Source organism: Triturus cristatus, chromosome 4_2 (assembly GCF_964204655.1).
Source record: "Triturus cristatus chromosome 4_2, aTriCri1.1, whole genome shotgun sequence".
Lineage (NCBI taxonomy): Eukaryota > Metazoa > Chordata > Amphibia > Caudata > Salamandridae > Triturus > Triturus cristatus.
In genome coordinates, this window is record NC_140586.1 from 286,015,345 (window position 1) to 286,034,833 (window position 19,489).

General features: G+C 45.3%; 1 protein-coding gene across 1 annotated transcript in view; it reads right to left on the reverse strand.

Moving 5' to 3' along the window:
- The window catches only part of RO60 (Ro60, Y RNA binding protein), a 446,084-nt gene that overhangs the window by 294,313 nt on the left and 132,282 nt on the right, over positions 1–19,489 (reverse strand). The window contains exon 3 of the mRNA XM_085601530.1: positions 641–861. Coding sequence (XP_085457656.1) covers positions 641–861 — 221 coding nt within the window. The remainder of the gene's footprint in view (positions 1–640; positions 862–19,489) is intronic.

Below are 19,489 nucleotides of genomic sequence, written 5' to 3' on the forward strand. Positions count from 1 at the left end.
CAGATTGCTGTTGTCCACCTCTGTGATGGAAGAAGACTCAGACCAAAGAGTGAAGAGAAGGTACAGAATGTTCTGCTGTGCATCAAACATGAGTCCAGTTGGCCAGAGCCATTAAATCTATGCTGTGAGCAGGTTTTGTCCGTCTCAATGCCCATGTGGTACTGTGATCTCATGGTGCACCACAGCTGTCCTCGGCTATAACGATCAGTTGGTCAGTTCTGACAGACACAGCTCTAGGTACGCCTGGTGTTCATATCCAGCATATTTTATGAACCTGACCTGTCGACACATATCAATAAATAAACTAATTTGAATTGTTCCTATTGATCCAACTTGTTGCTTTCATGCAATCAGGTCTTAACAATAGCCTTATTAGGTGGCATGGCATCAGTCATCCCAGGCAAACATTATTAATTCCTGAACAAGTCATATCAAGGACTATTTTGGGAGTGGATAGGAGGCAAACGATTGTGATGAACCATAGGAGGGAGTCGGCTAACAGTAAAAAAATGTATGTTTTTTCCTACTATTGATGCCTTCCTCCACTTGTCAAATGAAGTGTCCATTACACTTTGACAGCATTTACCCAGCAAGACCAACACACCTGAACTTGCTTACAATATTCCCGAATTTTACTCACCTCCTTAGATTTTAGATGGTTGGTGAGGAGCTGTTCCCTCACTAGTCTGTGCTCCTCAATCAGACAAATGACTTCAAGGTCATCTTTAGCGTGTTTCACTTTCTCAATCGCCTCCAAGTATTTGTAGACTTTCTCTGTTTCTACAGAGAGCTCCTGGTCCTTGAACATCTCCTGGACGTCTTTCCACCCCTTTGTGACATACTTAATTACCAGAGCGAGGTCTAAAGAGATAAAAAATAGACTTATATATCCAAAAATGTTCCGCAAGATTGTTGAATAAAGGAAGTCAACACATGGATTAAGTTCAGAGGAAAGACAGTCAGGACGAACGGGAGATCAAACATTTTCTTTATCATGACAACATCTACCGCTTGACCACCTTACATCATTTGCCCCTCCAACTAATCTTTGTGAAGATTGTGAGCCTTTTTCACATGACGTTCGGCTCTCATTTGAAGACTCTTTCGGTTCGAAAGCTATATATAATCCCAGCCCTGGAACTTTTTACCATTTGTGTCATGACAAGGTGCTATATGAATAGTGGCTCATTATTTTAGGGACACTATTGCATTAATGAACATTCTAGGGGGCGTTATCATGATATAATTACTCTCCCACCAACGTATACATTTCAGGCGAATGCAAGGGTATATTATAGAAATAAAGTAAAGGGTAATAAATAGTGCATCAGTGCAGGAATTTCAGAAAAAAGAAACATTAATGGGACTTGTGCACAGAAAAATAAAAAGATAAAATGAAGCACAGCTATTAACATGGCATCTAAAACCTCACACATGGGTCCGCCAAGGACTCCAAGGTATCGTAAATTAATACAGCATATTGCAGTCATTCTATAATAATTGAAATCATGTTAGTTCATTATATACATAATTTCACTAAAATGGTCTTAAAAACATAATCTGTTAAAAGGGTTAAGATAAACATTCGGGCCATAATTAATAAGGATAAAATGAAAATCAAAAAATTACTATCAGGATAAAAAGGGGTAGGAAAATCGGTTAGAAGTTTCTACTGAATAGATCTCCTGGGGCAAGATTGTAGTGAAAGAGCCACTCTTGTGGTTTGGCACCTTATGATGACCTCCAACTGCCACCATTTTAACTGACTTTAGTGTGTTATATTACCTTAGCCTCAATGTAGGATGGTCCTGCTTATATCTGCTTCTCTTCTATCCTGTAATCTTGCTGTCTTTCTTTGACATGGCCTAATGTCATCCTGCTTTCTGACTTTACCTTGCTTCAAACTTTTCTGTGTGCACAGTGGTGCTTGTAAGTTGTGTGGATGAGAATTCTAGGTGCTGACTATTGCCTTTGACAGGGCCTCATGTCTGACTCTGCCTTGCTGCTACGTGCACAGCAGTGCTTGCAAGTTGTTTGGGTTATTCACATTCAAGGTCTTGCTGTTTTCCTGAGCGATTGTTTTTGTTTAGTGTACTGTGGAAGGCCTTGTGAGAGCTTCGTCAAGACAGAGGCTGGAAGAAGTGCGAATGGAGGAAGAGACTTGAGAGCTCCTTACTGCCATGAGGATGCTTGCTTGGAACTTGGCCAGTTCTGGTAAAATTCCTCTGGCGGTGGGAGGAGGTCTTTCACAAATCTTCTAGTGTGTTTAAAGCTGAGGATTTCAGGCTGAGAAACTGGGAGTTTGGAATCCGAGCGAGGGCAGACGTGTCTATCTCGGAGTGACCCTGGTTTCTGAAGCTCTGATCCCCGGCTGTGTGAAGGCTCCCCCGGCTGGAAGTGGGCTAAGATGCTAGGTGATGTATTGAGTTTTGTGGTTGCCATTGTGATGTGGGCCAGTGGCTGTGATCGTTTGAGGTGTTTTCTTTGTGGTGTGGGAGGTGCACATCCAGAGTGATCGTCTACTGTATATATATATATATATATATATATATATATATATATATATATATATATATATATATATATATATATATATATATTATTTAGAAGCAAAAGCGATTCCCCGTTTAGGGAGCCCCAAGCCCTTCAGGGTGGCCTCACCATGTGAGCACGGAGCAGCCCACGAATCCACACTAGAAGAACAGAAACGTGAGGCCCATTACCTGGAACATCTTTATTTCAAAAGTTTTACAGCAGCGCTTATTTCCTTCTGGTCCAACGTTTCGGCGGAAATGCCTTGCTCACGGACAGGAATGTAAGCGCCCAGGTGCGCTTGATCGTAATTTATTAGCTGCATCACGTGACTGCAATCATCAGTACTCTCGGTCCCATAATGCACTGTGAGGTAAGTTTAGCAATTTATAATGGCAGTCCATATATGTTTAAAGCCCCACTGGCGAATTTAATCTTCACAGGCACTAATGTTGTTTTAGGGCTCGTTTTTTGGCAGGCAGGTGAGAAAATGTCCATATTGCAGCAAACTTCACTTGTCACTTATGAAAGGCTGTTGTTACCAGGCACGATCACGACGGGAGGTAATCCCATCAGAAACCCTTCCATGCGCCGATCCTTTTTGCTGAATTAGCTCTCCCTCGTGGGTCGGGGGCGCATGTGGACTGAGCTCCTCTCTTAACATTATTTAGAAGCAAAAGCGTTTCCCCGTTTAGGGAGCCCCAAGCCCTTCAGGGTGGCCTCACCATGTGAGCACGGAGCAGCCCACTAATCCACACTAGAAGAACAGAAACGTGAGGCCCATTACCTGGAACATCTTTTTTTCAAAAGTTTTACAGCAGCGCTTATTTCCTTCTGGTCCAACGTTTCGGCGTTATATATCTTTCTGATCTCTTGCAGGATGTCCAGTGTATCTTATCTTATATCAGTTAATGCTAGTTTATTAATCCGTATTATAGTTTTCTCAGTTATTGATTCATGACTTTAGATTATAGGTTTGCTACATATATTTGAATATTATGCATTTGGTATCTGAGATAGCCTTTGTTTAGAGAGTATTATGTAATAAAACCCAAGCCTTATTCTAAAAGGGATAGAGTCTTTGCGTTTTGTTAAATAAAACCCCTTTTCAAAAGGTGCTGTTTGTTTTGTGTTGAAGTCTTGCTGTGCCAGGGGTGGTAAGACCTGCTCAAAAGTGTATATTATTCAAATGTGCAGTGGTATATTGGCCTCCCAGGTGGGAGTGCAGGGATTGGGTGTGGCTTATTGGTGAGAAGCCACATTCAAAACACAAGATGTCCGACCGTTTTTTGCAGTCGCAAAGGGGATTTCGGTCCCTTTGCGACCGTAAAATAGGCCAGCCCAATTTATAACCCTATTTTGCGAGTCGCTAATCAATTAGCGACTCGCAAAATAGGGTTAGCGACTCGCTATTAGGAAAGGGTGCTCCAAGGGCGTCCCTTCCTTATAGCGAGTCCATAACCCATGTATGAATATTTTGCGACCGCAGCACTCGCAGTTTACCACCCTTCTCAGAAGGGTGGTATGGAGGGGTCCCCAAGGGACCCCTTCCCCTTTGGGAATCCATGCGGAAATATTTTTTAAGAGGAGGCAGTGGTTTCAGGGACCACTGCCTGCCCTTAAAAATGAAACTGAAAAGTTTCATTTTTATTTTTTAAATGCATCCCGTTTTCCTTTAAGGAAAATGCATCCCGTTTTCCTTTAAGGAAAACAGGCTATATTTTTTTTTTAAACTGCTTTATTGACAAAGCAGTCCCAGACATGGTGGTCTGCAGACCCCAGCAGGCCACCATCCCTGGGAGGGCCAGTCATTCCCAATGGGGTCGTAAATTGCGACAGCCTCATTAATATTCATGAGGCATGCAATCTGCAACCCCATTTGGAATCGCAAACAGTGTCTGAGACACAGTTATACATTGGATTTTGCGACTCGCGACAAATTGTGAGTCGCAAAATCCAATGGCCCCTAGTCATTATTGACAAGGATAAGTAGGACACAACACTGAAACACACAAAATGATCTGACAGCATTTGGAGGAAATAAAGAGCAGGGCGACATTGCGTAAATTTATATTTTAACATTAGAGGGAGGATAAAACTTTTGCGGGGCCCTGTATAAAATAAGCAGAAAAAGATAAAGTGCAGATTAGTTTGTGGATTTGTTCCATCACACAGGCAAACCGGCAATGCGTTTGGGGAAAAAGTTCCCATAGGATGACCCAACATACACAGAATGAGGTTTAATTGAAATGTTTCTAGTATAAAGCGATGTCGTGGGTTAGTAAGCGCTTACGCCGGGAAACAGCCATTACATTGCATGATTACAACACGGTCGGTACAACGACTGCGTTGTTACATCGCAGTACCATTACTACGCAAGTCCTTACAACGACTTGCTGTAGTGTGCGCTCTACGATAAGGAATAGTATAATTTACTATTCCAACACCTTCTCCACTGTTGCACACACTGGAGTTGGAATAGTAAATTATACTATTCCAGCATCCAGTGCCCCCTACAGCAAGTCATTGTAACGACTTGCTTAGTAATGGTACTGCGATGTAACAAGGCGGTCGTTGTAACAACCGCGTTGTAATCACATGCGTTGTAAACGCGTGCGCTGTAGAAGTATATATATTTGTTTACGCCGTGGGGGATAGAGGGTATATTTGAGTATGTTAATACTTTGAATTTATTATGGTAGGCCTCCTATCTTTCGTTCCACCTTTTAATTAAAAAAAAGTTTTTTCATTTGGGCTTTCGAGATCAACAAGCAGTTAACGGGGTTCGTAAACAAAGATTGCAAACCCAGGGTGGACAGAGTGTCTTTGAAAATATTGAATCCAGGCAACCTTCCATACATGATCAAGAGTTAAGCAATCCCTAATGATGCTTTGGGTCAAGGCCACAGTTTGCCTTCTGAGTGCCAGTGAGCGTCATAATAGGATCGGGGCAAGGCACACTGTATCTGATAAATGTGGGGTGTGTTGAAGTTGGAGCACCTACTAGGAAGGGCTAATCGTTTTTTTGTAAAACAAAAAATCTTAAATACCCTGTAGGGCATTTACATTTGCCAAACCCAAAACCTCTGCCCCATTTGTGGCTACAGAAATCGCTTTGCTGTGTAGATCTTTAGAATTGCCTCCAATGGCTTGGACCCTAATTTTTTTATAAAAGAAAATATGGGCAAAATACTTTTTCCAGCAGAAGACATCTGTTAGTTACCTTATTGGTCCAAGTAGCCATGCTATTGAATAAAACACCCAAATAGGAAAAGGTTTGGGTGATTTCAACTTTGTGTCCCGCTATGTAAAAGAAATGGTAATTTTTGGAACCGTTTCCCTGTGACCACGATGCAAGTTTTGGATTCATTAACTAGGAGATCTAGGGATGACATAAATGAGACATTCTCATCAATAAGATTTTGCAATGCCACCCCAGTCCTGGCTATTAAGACTGCATCATCTGCGTATAATAAGATAGGGGTACGCATTTGGTTCACCATAGGGACATCTATTGTGGAGTCTACCAGAGCTGTTCCCACACCATTAGTATAAATAGAGAATAGGAAAGGGGCCAGGACACATCCCTGTCTGACTCCCCTGTTGATCGGGAACCATTTTTTGCATTCCCACTGAATTCAATAGTGCACACACGTCGACGCTTGGGAGTACAGTTGGAGGATAAAGAATATAATTGCCTCATCAATACCCATCTCCTTGATAATTCACCAAAGTTTATGGTGGGAGATGCAGTCAAAAGCTGCTGATAAGTCCATAAATGGCATGTAAATTTTGCTCTGATTGGCTATTGTATACTTGGCTGTAATCAGGTTCAGATTTAGACATTGGTCCTGTGTCCCTTTCCCTTTCTTAAATCCGTACTGTACCAGAATTAGGATTTTTTTGCTGTGGGCCATTCCTCTGATCCATCTAATAATAGCACATTAATTTAACTGTGCTTTCCAAAAGGGAGATGGGCATATAGTTCTTGGGCGATGATTTGTCTCCATTTTTGTAGATAGGCAGAATGTTTATCTTTTTCCATAGTCCCACTGCCGCAATTGCATTAAACACATTAGTTAACAAGGGTACCCAGAGGTCCTAGTTACCAAAAAAGAAATGTATTGGGGCTCCATCGGGGCCTGGGCACTGCTGCATTGCAGTAATCCACATCTCACCTCTGCCATAGTAAATGTTAAGGGGGTTGAGGGGCGTTAAATTCACCAATAGGAGGGTATTTGTCCCCTACGGGGGAACCCCAAATATGCTGTGGTAATGTTCCACCCAAAAGTCTTCATCCACGTGCACATCTAGGGTTGGGCCTGTGCCCGGTTTTTCAAAAAGGGAGCATTAATTACAGACCAGAACTCTTGTGTTTTTGGAGGATGCTGCATGTTGGAGGTTCTCAAGCCTCCTCCTTCAGGACTCTCAGCCTGGCCTTCCTGGTTTCCTTGTATTGATATTGCAGGTGCCTAACCAATGCCTTGTCTCTTGGTTTATTTCTAAGGGGCAGGTGTAGATTACTGAGCACCTTAGTACAGGCAGCATCGAACCATCAAGGTTCCACGGGATTGGGGGACAACATTGGGCGTGTCAAGTTACTTCACACTTCATTCAAAATGGTCTCAAAAGCCTGTGTTATACTAAGGGGATCAGTACATGGATGAAGGCAAATCATTTTGTCCCTCTGGGTAGTGCCTACAACCTTAGGGATCAGTTTGTCCTTATTTATCTTAGCCCATTCAATGACTATACCATTCTTTCTTGCTATTGAATGTGCGGGAACTCTCCTCGTGGATAACTAGAACGTTCTTTTCATCTGAGTTGACAAATTATTGCGGCGTGGTCCCTAACAGCTGAAATATAGGTTTTAATATTGTTAAAGAGAGGTGTTAGGGGGACCGAGACCACCAAATAATCAATGGTGGAGAACTATATATATATATATTACCTACTGGCGGTCGCCAGTAGGTAGTTATAGTTAGGACCCTGATTCCATAGGAAAACCGCAACATTCTATTTTGAATAACTTTGGCGCCGGTCGACGAATCCTCGCGAAATTTTCAAAATAGGTGGGGCGCTGCGCTCCGCTCCTACCCTGAAAGTCTCGGGGGGATTCGTCAAGCGGGGGCTGAGATAAAAGGGGGTCCCAAAACGCGTTTTTCCCATGCATTTTTCCATAGGACCTTTAGACACAGCTACAGCCCGAACGGATGAACAGAGTTCCTTGAAATTTGCCAGAGAGGTAGTCTACAGGTCAAGGAAGTGCCTTTTGTAGGTTTGGTGTAAATCTGTTCAGTAGATTCTGAGAAAATAGCCTTTAAATCAATATATATATCTGAGCCAGCTTACGGTGCGCTTACGGTGCGCTTACCGTACGCGTACGGTGACGTGCGCGAGCGCGATTCTGATTGGTTGTTCGATCTAAGTAAACATTCGAATCGGTCGAAACCAGGAAGCGGCGGCCGCCATTTTCTCTCTCGCACTCTGAGGGGGGCAGCATAAACAAAGTCAAAAAACATCTAAAGGGGTAGTATATTTAGTTCTTAACCACCCAGCATCGATATAGGTGTCCCCCATGTGAGAAGTTGGCCTGATGTATGATGTCACTAGTTATAGTGTACACCTTATATCAGTCCAAATACCCTTATGGTGATTGGTTGTAAAGTCAACCTTATAGACCAGCTATCCTAGTGGTAGCATGGACAAGAGCAGTCTTAGGCTAAACTCTGAATGGCATGTGAAGCCAGCTGTGATACCATATATAATCCCTTGAATACCAAATGAAAGGACACCACAACAGATATATATATAAAATAAAGTGTATTTATTCTAAGCAAACCCTCAGCACTCTTTATGAGATTAGAGGTAAGTACAACACAGTCTTATTTATGCATACATTAAGTCACACAGGTAAGTAATACAGTTAGGCCCTAGGGGCCACGCAAACCATATACTAAGTAAGTGGTATAAGAACCACTGTCACGGAAATAGAATAGGCCTAGGCCTAGGGAATCGCTGGGGCTACACTACACTAGCGTTAGTTAGGAAGTGGGAGGCCCACGGGATTCGTGTGCAGAGTGGAAACACTCACGCGTAATGCGTAAAAGTCAATAGCAATAGTACAGTTTAGGAAACGGTAGATTTAGGACACTTCCGGAGTAGCTAGGAAGTTGAGACTTGAAAACTAGACACTAGGATAGTCACTATCCTGATGAGCACCGGAGTACCCAAGTTACCTAGCCCACAGGCTGCGGGTGCATAGGGGTGAAGATGCGTCGTTTTCGTCGTCGACTCCTATGGATGCCTGAAGAAAGATGCTGACAGGCAGTCAGGGGAGAGTGTCCGGTGGATCCCAAGGCTGGGATCAAGAAGAGAAGAAACCTGCAAGCAGAAGGGACAGAGTCAAGGTCACTAGCCAGTGACCACGTGGGACCAGGAAGGAACCAGGCGATGTCGTGAAGAGTTGCAGGTGAAGGTGAAGCTTGTCGCTGCAGCCAGGAGGACCAGGAAGCGTCGAGGACGACCAGGACCAGGAGGCGAGCTGTCCCACGAAGGCTCTTGCTGTCGGCGGCGTCGAAGTTGGACTAGGACTCACCAAGCCTTGGCAAGCGGAACCCACGAAGAACAAAGGACTTGCTTCTGGTGCAGACCAGGAAGGTCTGGGGTGCTTCTTCTTTGCAGAGAAGCGGGAGCCAGTCTGGAGGAGCCAAACCAGCGCAGAAGATTTCAGGGAGCGTCGTCACAAAGGCCACTAGCCAGCGGGCAAGCAACCGGACAGACGCGGCAAGCAGGAAAATGCTGAAGGGCCCCACGCAGGACTCGTGGAGTGTGGGGGGCTGGTCTTCGGTGCAGATGGTGCTTGGGGTTGGGGCTTCTCAATCCCCGGTGCACAACTTCGAGGGTACCTCAGAAGCTGCGCTGTAAGTTACTAGCCACTTTTCCCAGGTAGCCGGTCCCACGTCGCTCGTCGCCTCCACGGATCTCAGCTCTGCTGCAGATGTGGATGAGGGTCGGAGAAGTCTGGAAGTCAAGGCTCTGGTCGGGCTCTGCAGTCGGTTCCTCGTAGAACGGTCGCAAAGCAAAGGGTAGTCTCTTGATGGTGCCTGTTTGCACAGGGTAGCCACTCCTTGGCTACAAGGGAGATTCTTCAGTCTTCTTCTTTCGTCGAATGTCAAAGGTCCAGAGTTTCTGTTCAGTTTTGCAGGTTCAGGATAATCTAAAGTCTTGAGGCCCAACTCCCACTCTTATACTAATCTGGGGGGCTGGGATACCTGCTAGGTCACGCCTTATGGGTGGGACCTGGGAGGGGGTGGTTACACCCACTTCCCTTTGTCCAGTTTCGCGCCAGAGCTGGGGCTGGAGTGCCCCAGCGCCGGTTTGAACTGGACTATGCAAGGAACACCTTGTGTGCCCCAGGCATGTCTCATTCCTTTCAGCCCACCCTGCCCCAATACACTAAAGGCTGTCTGGGGAGGTGCTAGCACCTCCCCAAGCAGGAAACCTATTGTCCAGGCCTCCCTGACTGGGATCACTCCCAGCTGCAGGAGGTCAGACTTGTGTCGTGGCAGCAGCATCCATTTTGTGATGCTGAGGCTTTGGTCAGAGGCTAACAGTTGAAGTATGATTTTAACATGTCTTTCCCTCTAGAAGGGGGGAATAATATTCTCATGTCCAGAAATGGCATGGGGGTATTATTCCCTAGTGTTAGACACCTTACACGACATGTTTTGATAAAGCCAAACCATAGTTACCATAACCGTTTAAGATTATAAGGCACTTTAAGAGTATATGGTAGGCTATATCATAGAACAGCTATAAGGACATGGTTCCGAAAGCTGCAGACAGGCTCAGCTCATGCTAGAGCACCATCTCACATGTTACCAAGCACTCTGCCTCCAGGATTGTTAAGGCCTGCCATAGGAGTGACTGATAGGTACACATGTGTCTATATATAAGGTAGGTATAGGAATACTACACCTAAGCAAGGGGTGATTACACGACCTTGCCCCAGCTGAGTGATCAGCCAGTTGTGTCTGATTGGAAGGCCAGACCAGGGGTGGCATAATACATGCTGCAGCCCCTGGGAGGCCTAGGGTACACCTATGCCCTGGGTACCTAGGGTACACTGTACAGGGTCCAATAAGGTGATCCTTACCAATTGGTTATGTACCTAGGGTACATGGAGTCCATTTTACAGAGAGAGCAGACAGCCTGAGACCCTGAATGGCAGGATCTCAGGCCAACTAAGTCGAAAAACCAGCTAGACACTAGGCAAAAAGTTGGGGGTAACCATAGTCAGATATCCACCTTCCTACACCCCAAAAACCCCCAAGGCCAAAAAAACAATTTTAATTTTTTTCGAAAAATCGCCGATTACGCTTACCGTACGCGTACGGTTAAAATTATTAAAAAAAAAAAAACTTATCCACACTTTCCCCACCCCGTGTGCAAATGGTGCCCGAAGGGCACCATTTGTGCATGGCATATATTTAACTTGGAAACTAAAAATGAATACCTTTCACAACGAAGCACATAATATGTCCCCCATGTGCGCACGGTGCGGGAAGCGCATCGTGCGTACATGGCCCATCCCGCGTAACGTGGGCACGCGGTGCGCGCAGCGCACCGCGTGACCACCGTGCGTGCACGGCACTAACTGCGTTAACTGGGCGCGCACGCCACGAATGGCGTAAAGTAACTTAGCATTTAAAAAACCGTACAAATTCACTGAAAAAACCATAGGTTTCACACACGTTATAGTTAGGAATTAGCATTTAAATAACCTTGCAAATTCACTGAAAAAACCATAGGTTTCACACAAGTTATAGTTAGCTGTACATTTCACTCGTAAAAAACCAATGAAATTCCCCCGTTATAGTTAGTGCAGGCAACTATAACTCACGCGACCGCAATCCTCTGCTGATGACATATGTGTCTTTATGAAAAAAAAATATTTGTAATATATGTATAGCTAAAATTTAATGGAGGAAGACATGGGCAAATAAGTGTCTAAATACAGTATTAGCATCAGCAGAGGATTGCGGTCGCGTGAGTTATAGTTGCCTGCACTAACTATAACGGGGGAATTTCATTGGTTTTTTACGAGTGAAATGTACAGCTAACTATAACTTGTGTGAAACCTATGGTTTTTTCAGTGAATTTGCAAGGTTTTTTAAATGCTAATTCCTAACTATAACGTGTGTGAAACCTATGGTTTTTTCAGTGAATATATATATATATATATGTATATATATATATATATATATCAAAAAGACTACTCCCATCAGCCTTGAAAGTCCTTCAACTGCCAAAGAAGTAAGTACACGAGCCTGGGAATAGTGCAGGTTTCATTTATTGCCCAGAGCGACGGCCATAACGTTTCGGCTCCGTGGAGCCTTGATCACATGACAGCTATTAGCTCGTGAAGTTACAAATTTAAAGTGAAATTGCTGGTCACATGGGGGGAATCACCTGGGTGTAAGGTCATAGACACAGAAAAGGATACAAATCATCGTTGGTAGAAAGAGAAGAAATATCCAACCACAGATTTACAAGTGATCCTTAATCGACATGCAAATAAATAATCAAGTAAGTAATGAGTTACAATGCCGGCATAAATGCTCTAAAAGTCTGGGTAGGATATAGGATGGGAGCAACTGTCAACTGTGAAGCATGGAAATGTGGATTAACCAGTTGCTCATGATTAACATGGTTACCAATAAGCGGATTCACACAATATTAGTCAGACCGTAAAGACATAATACCGCATATCTCATACATAAAAATATAAATATATAAATATATAGTATAATAATATTGAGATAAAATATATTATGTAATTAATCCAGGTTGCCCCATAGACCAATCTAAATAGTAAAGTGAATAGTGCAAGAAAAATATACTGGTAAAGGGTAAACATACAATTAAAGTGCCTGTGCTCGAATGTTTGGAAATACTGCATATCCTAAATAATATGGACATGAAAACATAGGGTTCTCATCCAGATGTAACACAGGGATATGGTAAGCAATTTAGGGAACACATAATAGGTTGGTGGGCGGCATAAAAGGCAATATCACGGATAAAAAAGAATCCGTATGGAGAGAATTAGTTATTCCACAGAGGGATCTTTCACAGCAAAAGGACTGCGGTGGGACCCTGATGCTATGCAAGAATGATCCAGCTACCTCGGTCATATATATATATATATATATTATCTACTGGCGGTCGCCAGTAGATAGTTATAGTTAGGACCGTGTTTCCATAGGAAATTTGCAACATTCTATTTGGAATAACTTTGGCGCCGGTTGACGAATCCTCGCGAATTTTTCAAAACTAATGGGGCGCTACGCTCCGCTCCTACCCTGAAAGTCTCGGGGGGATTGGTCAAGCGTGGGCTGAGAAAAAAGGGGGGTCCCAAAACGCGTTTTCCCCATGTATTTTCCCATAGGACCTTTAGTCCGAGCTACAGCCCGAACGGCTGAACAGAATTACTTGAAATTGGGCAGAGAGGTAGTCCTCAGGTCAGGGATGTGCCTTTTGCAGGTCTGGTGTAAATCTGTTCAGTAGGTCCTGAGAAAATAGCATTTAAATCAATATATATATCTGTAAGCGCGCTCCGTGCGCTTACGGTAAGCTTACCGTACGCGTACGGTGCCGTGCGCGAGCTCAATTCTGATTGGTGGTTACATGACTGTAAACATTCGAATCGGTCGAAATCAGAAAGTATCGGCCGCCATTTTCTGTCTCTCGCACTGAAAAACAAAGGTTGATAACATGAAAAGGGGGCAACGAAGAGAGTTGCAGACCCCCTAGCGTTCGTCAGGGGGTTCACAAAGGACCAAAAAGTATGAAAAATAAATTTAATAATTTTAAAAAAAAATCGCGGAGTGCGCGTACGGTAAGCTTACGGTAAAAAAAAAAAAATTAACAATCACATTTAATATATAAATCTAAGGACCCCCAAGGGAGAAAAAAACAATTGATATTTTGTAAAGAATGGCGAGGCGTGCACGGTACGAAACGCGCAACGTGGGCGCTCGGTGCGCGAAGCGCACCGAGTGCCCAAAGTGCGCGCACGGTGTGCGAAGCGCACCGTGCGCGCAAAAATTAAAAATAAATACATAACTTAGCATTTAAAAAACCGTACAAATTCACTGAAAAAACCATAGGTTTCACACACGTTATAGTTAGGAATTAGCATTTAAAAAACCTTGCAAATTCACTTAAAAAACCATAGGTTTCACACAAGTTATAGTTAGCTGTACATTTCACTCGTAAAAAACCAATGAAATTCCACGTTATAGTTAGATCAGGTAACTATAACTTGTGCGACCGCAATGCACAATGTGTCATTTCAGATGTCATCATTGATGTCATGAGTGATGTCACTGACCATGTCATAAGTGATGTAATATGTGACGTCATCAGCAGTTTATTGTGGGCGCGCAAGTTATAGTTACCTGATCTAACTATAACGTGGAATTTCATTGGTTTTTTACGAGTGAAATGTACAGCTAACTATAACTTGTGTGAAATCTATGGTTTTTTAAGTGAATATATATATATATATATATACACACACACATATGTGAAAACATATACATGCAGCCTAAAATGTTTCCAACATGGCAAAAATGCCGCAATTACATAGGTTTGCAATGTAAGAAAATGACCCTCCTAACCCATAAGGAAAAAAGACATGCACTGAAAAGTTGCCATACAACAATCCTTTATTGCCATAAGGAAAACTTGTAATTGCAGGCAGTTGCCTGTAGGCTGCATAGCTGAGCAGTAATGAAACAAAGAAACTGACACCTTGCCTTTAAGGCTTCCAAAGGTCAGGGCACCCTGCCTTTAAGACCTGCCAGGAGACCCTATGCTCCTATCATGCACCACAGGTGACAGTTAGGTCAGTTCTTTTTGACGGTGCATTGTGTAGAGACAGCAGAGTAGAGGAAGCAATTAATATAGAACAACTCCAGTGATGCTCGTCCGGGGAGGAGGGAGGGTCGCTTATTATTATTTTTTTTTGGAAGACCTTTATTGTTCACAGCTGTGTCATCATACAGTATACATTCACCATCCATGGTGGCTAATCGATTAGGCATTAAGCAGAGGTTTCCAGATAATATGACACAGCCATTCAGCCGGTAACTCGGGGGTCCGGCGGCGTTGTACATGGTGGTATTGTTACAGTCATTAGGTAGTTATCTTAATAAATGACAGGTCTATGTTTCTCCTTTTTCTGAGTGTCGGTAACAGAGATAACGCAGTATTCCAGCTAGCATTGTGGCCATTGCGGTCGTCACCCAAGCCCTTATTGAGAGTTGCGCACAGCGCCGTGGTTAATCATTAGCGTGGGGGTCCCCGGGCAGCACTGTGTCAGCGTCGTGTTCGCAATGCTTGCCGGAGCGTGGCAGTAGTGTTTCGGTATAGCTCACTGAGGCATAGAAGCTAACGCTTACGTTCGGCGAGTCTAGTCTACAGCTTTATAGTTAGGGTCCATGTGCGGGCTGCGTGGCGCACATCTGTCCCCCCATCGCTACACCCCTGAAGCCGCTGGTCATCGGGGCTATGTCCAGTATTCAACTCAATGTGCCCTTGTCAAGATCTCACTGAGAGCACTGGATGTACCCATCCCTTGTAGGGCGCGTATGCCATCGCATCTCTGCTGCCAGAGAGCGGTGTGTGTTTAATAGGGTATCGCTTCGGGGAGTCCAGACGATGCGCCCATCATCTGTTATCCGAGATAAGATAGGAGTCCGGCCAGGGAACTTGACCAGTAAACAAACTGTTCCCTACGCTTGTGTGGCAGTAGGGGGAGTAGGGGTTAGGGTTGTAAATTCAGGTGGGGTCAAGGGGAGGGGGGGGGAGATCATCAGGTGCTGCAGCGGGGGGTCAGCAGCCGTCCAGTGGGGCACGGCGGGGCTGTGCACTGTGCGCGGGAAGCAGCGGACGGGAAGGGGGGGGGGGAACCCCCAGTCAGGTTGTGAATCCAAAGCGTCGATGCCCACACTTATTTTCTTGGTGCGCAGGGTGCTCTGCTACATTGGGGGGAGAAGGGCAGAGTGGGGCGAGGTGGTTATGCCTTCTCGTTTGTGTTCCCAGCTAGTTGATGTGTGAGTAGCGTCGAATCGCGGCAGCAGCGTTCGTTTGGTGTGTTATATCCGCATGGTGATGTATCTCTGGTGTCGGTCTCATTTAGGGCGGGAGCAGAGGCCACCAAGGAGGGAGGGTCGCTTATGACTGATGAGTATACCCCTGGATGAGAACTAGGATTACAGGTAAGTAACTAATCCTTCTCATCCAGGGGATACTCATCAATAGTCATAATCTATGAATAGAGTAGCAAGCCCATACCCACTACCTCGCGGACGAGCAACAGAGTATACAGAACATGAAAAACATTACATTCAAATTGCAATCATGCAAACAAATTCCTCAAAGAGGCCTGCCCAACTAGGGCATCGGCCTGTGCATCAGAATCTAGACCGTAATGGCGTGTGAAGGTATGCACCGATCGCCATGTAGCCGCCTTACAGATTTCAGACATTGGAACATTGCGAAGGAGAGCTGTGGGAGAAGCTTTCCCTCCGGTAGAGTGTGCTTTAGGTTTGCCTTGTAAAGTCTTATTAGCTAACTGGTAGGATAAAGCTATGCAAGAGACAATCCATCGAGAAATGGATCTTTTAGATGCAGATAGACCGGTGTTTGTGGAACCGTAGTTGATAAAGAGCCTGTCAGATTTCCTAAGTGTGTGAGTATTGGCAAGGTAAAACTTCAATACTCTCCAGAGATCTAAAGAGTGTAAAGATCTCTCAGGGGGAGTAGAAGGATTAGGAAAGAAGGTGGGAAGAGTAATAACCTGATTGATGTGAATATCCGGGACCACCATAGGAACGAAGCTCGGATGTGTACGTAATACCACCCTATTGGCATGAAACACAGTGTAAGGCTCCTTACAACACAGCGCCTGAATCTCGCTCACCCTGCGGGCTGATGTGATGGCTACTAAAAAAGCAGCCTTCCAGGTCAAATGCTGCAAAGATTCCTTATGAATCGGCTCGAAAGGAGCACCCATCAGCTTAGTAAGAACAATGTTAAGTTCCCAAGGTGGAGAAGGAGATCTCACTGGGGGATAAACCTTCCTGAGTCCCTCCAGAAAGTCCTTGACCACTGGTATTTGAAAGAATGACCCCTGATTCGGAGACTTCCTGTATGCCGTAATTGTAGCCAGGTGAACCCTGATGGAGGAATATTGCAGGCCGGACTTAGCCAAATATAACAAGTAAGGAAGGATCACTTGCTCCTGACCCTTGATCGGATCATAAGCGTTGTCCTTACACCACAGGTAAAATCTTTTCCACTTGAAAGCATAAGATTTCCTGGTGGAGGGTCTCTTTGCTTCCTTGAGAATACTCATACAGTCCACTGAGAGGTCTAAGTGCCCGTACTGGATGACCTCAGGAGCCATGCTGTCAATCGCAGGGACGAGAGGTTGGGATGAAATACTCTCCCTTCGTTCTTGGTCAGCAGGTCCGGGCGGCAGGGCAGCCTCCGGTGTGGGGCCTCGGACAGCTGTAGAAGATCCGGATACCACCACTGGCGCAGCCACTCCAGAGCGATCAGGATCATTCTGGTGTTGGTCCATTAAAATTTCTGTATGACCGCCGGGATCAGAGGGAGCGGTGGAAAATTGTACAGCAATGTCTGCAACCATTTAATCAAAAGTGCATTCCCCCGTGATCCTTGTTTTGGGAATCTGGACATGAAGACGGGGCATTTTGTATTTGCCATGTCTGCGAACAGGTCGATGTCTGGCACTCCCCAATGCCGAAAAATGTCCTGAGCGACTTCGTCGTTTAGCACCCAATCGTGCGCTTCTACGAAGTCTCTGCTGACAGCATCTGCTTGCACGTTCAAGGTCCCTGGAAGGTGGACAGCCACGATCGTGAGACTCCTCGCCAGAAGCCACTTCCATATGGTCTGGGACTCCAGAGACAGGACCCTTGACCTGGTGCCTCCCTGCTTGTTCAGATAGAACATTGTAGTAGAATTGACTGTCTAAATCTGAATGGAACTGGACTGGAGAGACGGGTACAGAGACTTGAGAGCCAGATGAACTGCCCTTAGCTCCAGGAAGTCGATGTGATAACTTCGCTCTGTCTCGGACCAGAGACCCTGTACCTGAAGCTGGCCCATGTGAGCTTCCCAACCCTGCAGTGAGGCATCCGTAACAATAGTCTGGGTCGGAATGACCTGGTGAAAAGGGACCCCATGTAGAAGGTGCGATCGTTTCATCCACCATTTGATGGAGTCCCTGGCAGCCTGAGGAAGAGACACACGATCTTCCCAATGGCCTGACCGCTGCGTCCACTGATCTTCGAGAGACTGCTGCAGAGGCCGCATGTGAAATTTCTCTTTCCTTATAAATTTGTTCGGCTGGTGCAAATCGAGGATAGGTCTGTACTCTTTGGTTACTCCTCGTTTTTGGACCAGAAAATACTGTGAGTATACCCCTTGGTTCCGCTGGAGGAGAGGGACCTCTTCTATAGCTCTTTTGGAGAGAAGGGTATACACCTCGCCTTGTAACAGTAGCTTGTGTTGTTGTGGAAGGCACTTCAATTGTGGAGGCAGTTGCGGGGGAGGAGACTTGAACCTCAGCAAGTAGCCATGCTGCACAATATTCAGCACCCATTTGTCTCTTGTTATGGTTTCCCACTCTTCTAGATGAAAAACGATACTCCCTCCTATCGGAGAGGCGAACGGGCGCAGAGGAAGCAATGCTTCACTGCTTTGGAGGCTGCTTGGAGGAGGACTGCTGTTGTTTATTGTTCCCCCTTCCTCTGCCAGGACACTTCTGCTGGAATTGTGACCTCTGCTGGTTTTGGGAGGACCATTGAGGGGTTTGAACCCTCTGCTGGAAGGGACGCTTATCGTATTAACGAAAGCGTTTACGAAACTCCTTCCGCTTTTCTAGTCCAACTGCTTTGACCGTATCCAGCTCGGTCTTCATTTTTGTCATTTCCTCATCTGCGTGAGAGCCGAATAGGGAGGAACTTTTGAAAGGCAGGTTGAGAATCCTCCTCTGGGCGTCAGGTTTAAAGCCTGTGAGGCTCAGCCATGCTGGGCACCGTTAACAGATGCCATGCGCATAACCATGCGCGGTGAGGTCTGAGGCGTCTGCAGCAGCGCTGATGACCTGGTTTGCTACCAAACCACCCTCCTGCAGGATTTCTTGAAAGTCCTGTCGATCTTCTTTGGGAAGCTTGTCGGTAAACCGAGCCAGGGAGTCCCAAAGAGACCTGTTGTAACGTCCTAGGAGGGCTGATGCACTTGCTACTTTCATAGTGGATGCAGACATACTATACATCTTCCTGCCACAAGAGTCCATTAGCTTACTGTCCTTTTCTGGGGGCACTGAAGCTGATGAGGCTGCGGAGAGCGCTTTCCTGGCGGCTGCCACAATGACTGCATCCGCCGGAGGATCAGACCTAAGGAACAAGGGATCTTGGTCTAGAGCCTTATACTTTTTCGCGATCCTTGATGGAACTGACCCCTCTGTGGCAGGAGTGAGGGACGTGGTCATAGCTGGCTCTAAAAAACCTGGCACAAGAGTGTCGGTCGGAAACAGAAGCGAGGAGGCCGTAGGGGTTGAATGATGTGATATTTATTTGGATGGGCAAAGGAACATATAGAAAGTAATGACGGTCTTCAAAGGGGACAAAACAAGAATTGTCAAATGACTGTTCCAGCACAGGGTGACAGCGTATTTCTTCTCAGTGCTTCCGGTCTTTATGCGAAGTCCAAGGGTCAGCTAGTTCGGTGGCACGTAGACAGGGTCCCGGAGTAAACTCGAGAGAAAGTGAGAGAGCAGCGGTCAGTATGATACTCTAGGTTGTTTACAAGCAGTCACCGAACCACGTGTGGTCAGAAAAATAAAATAAAGTAA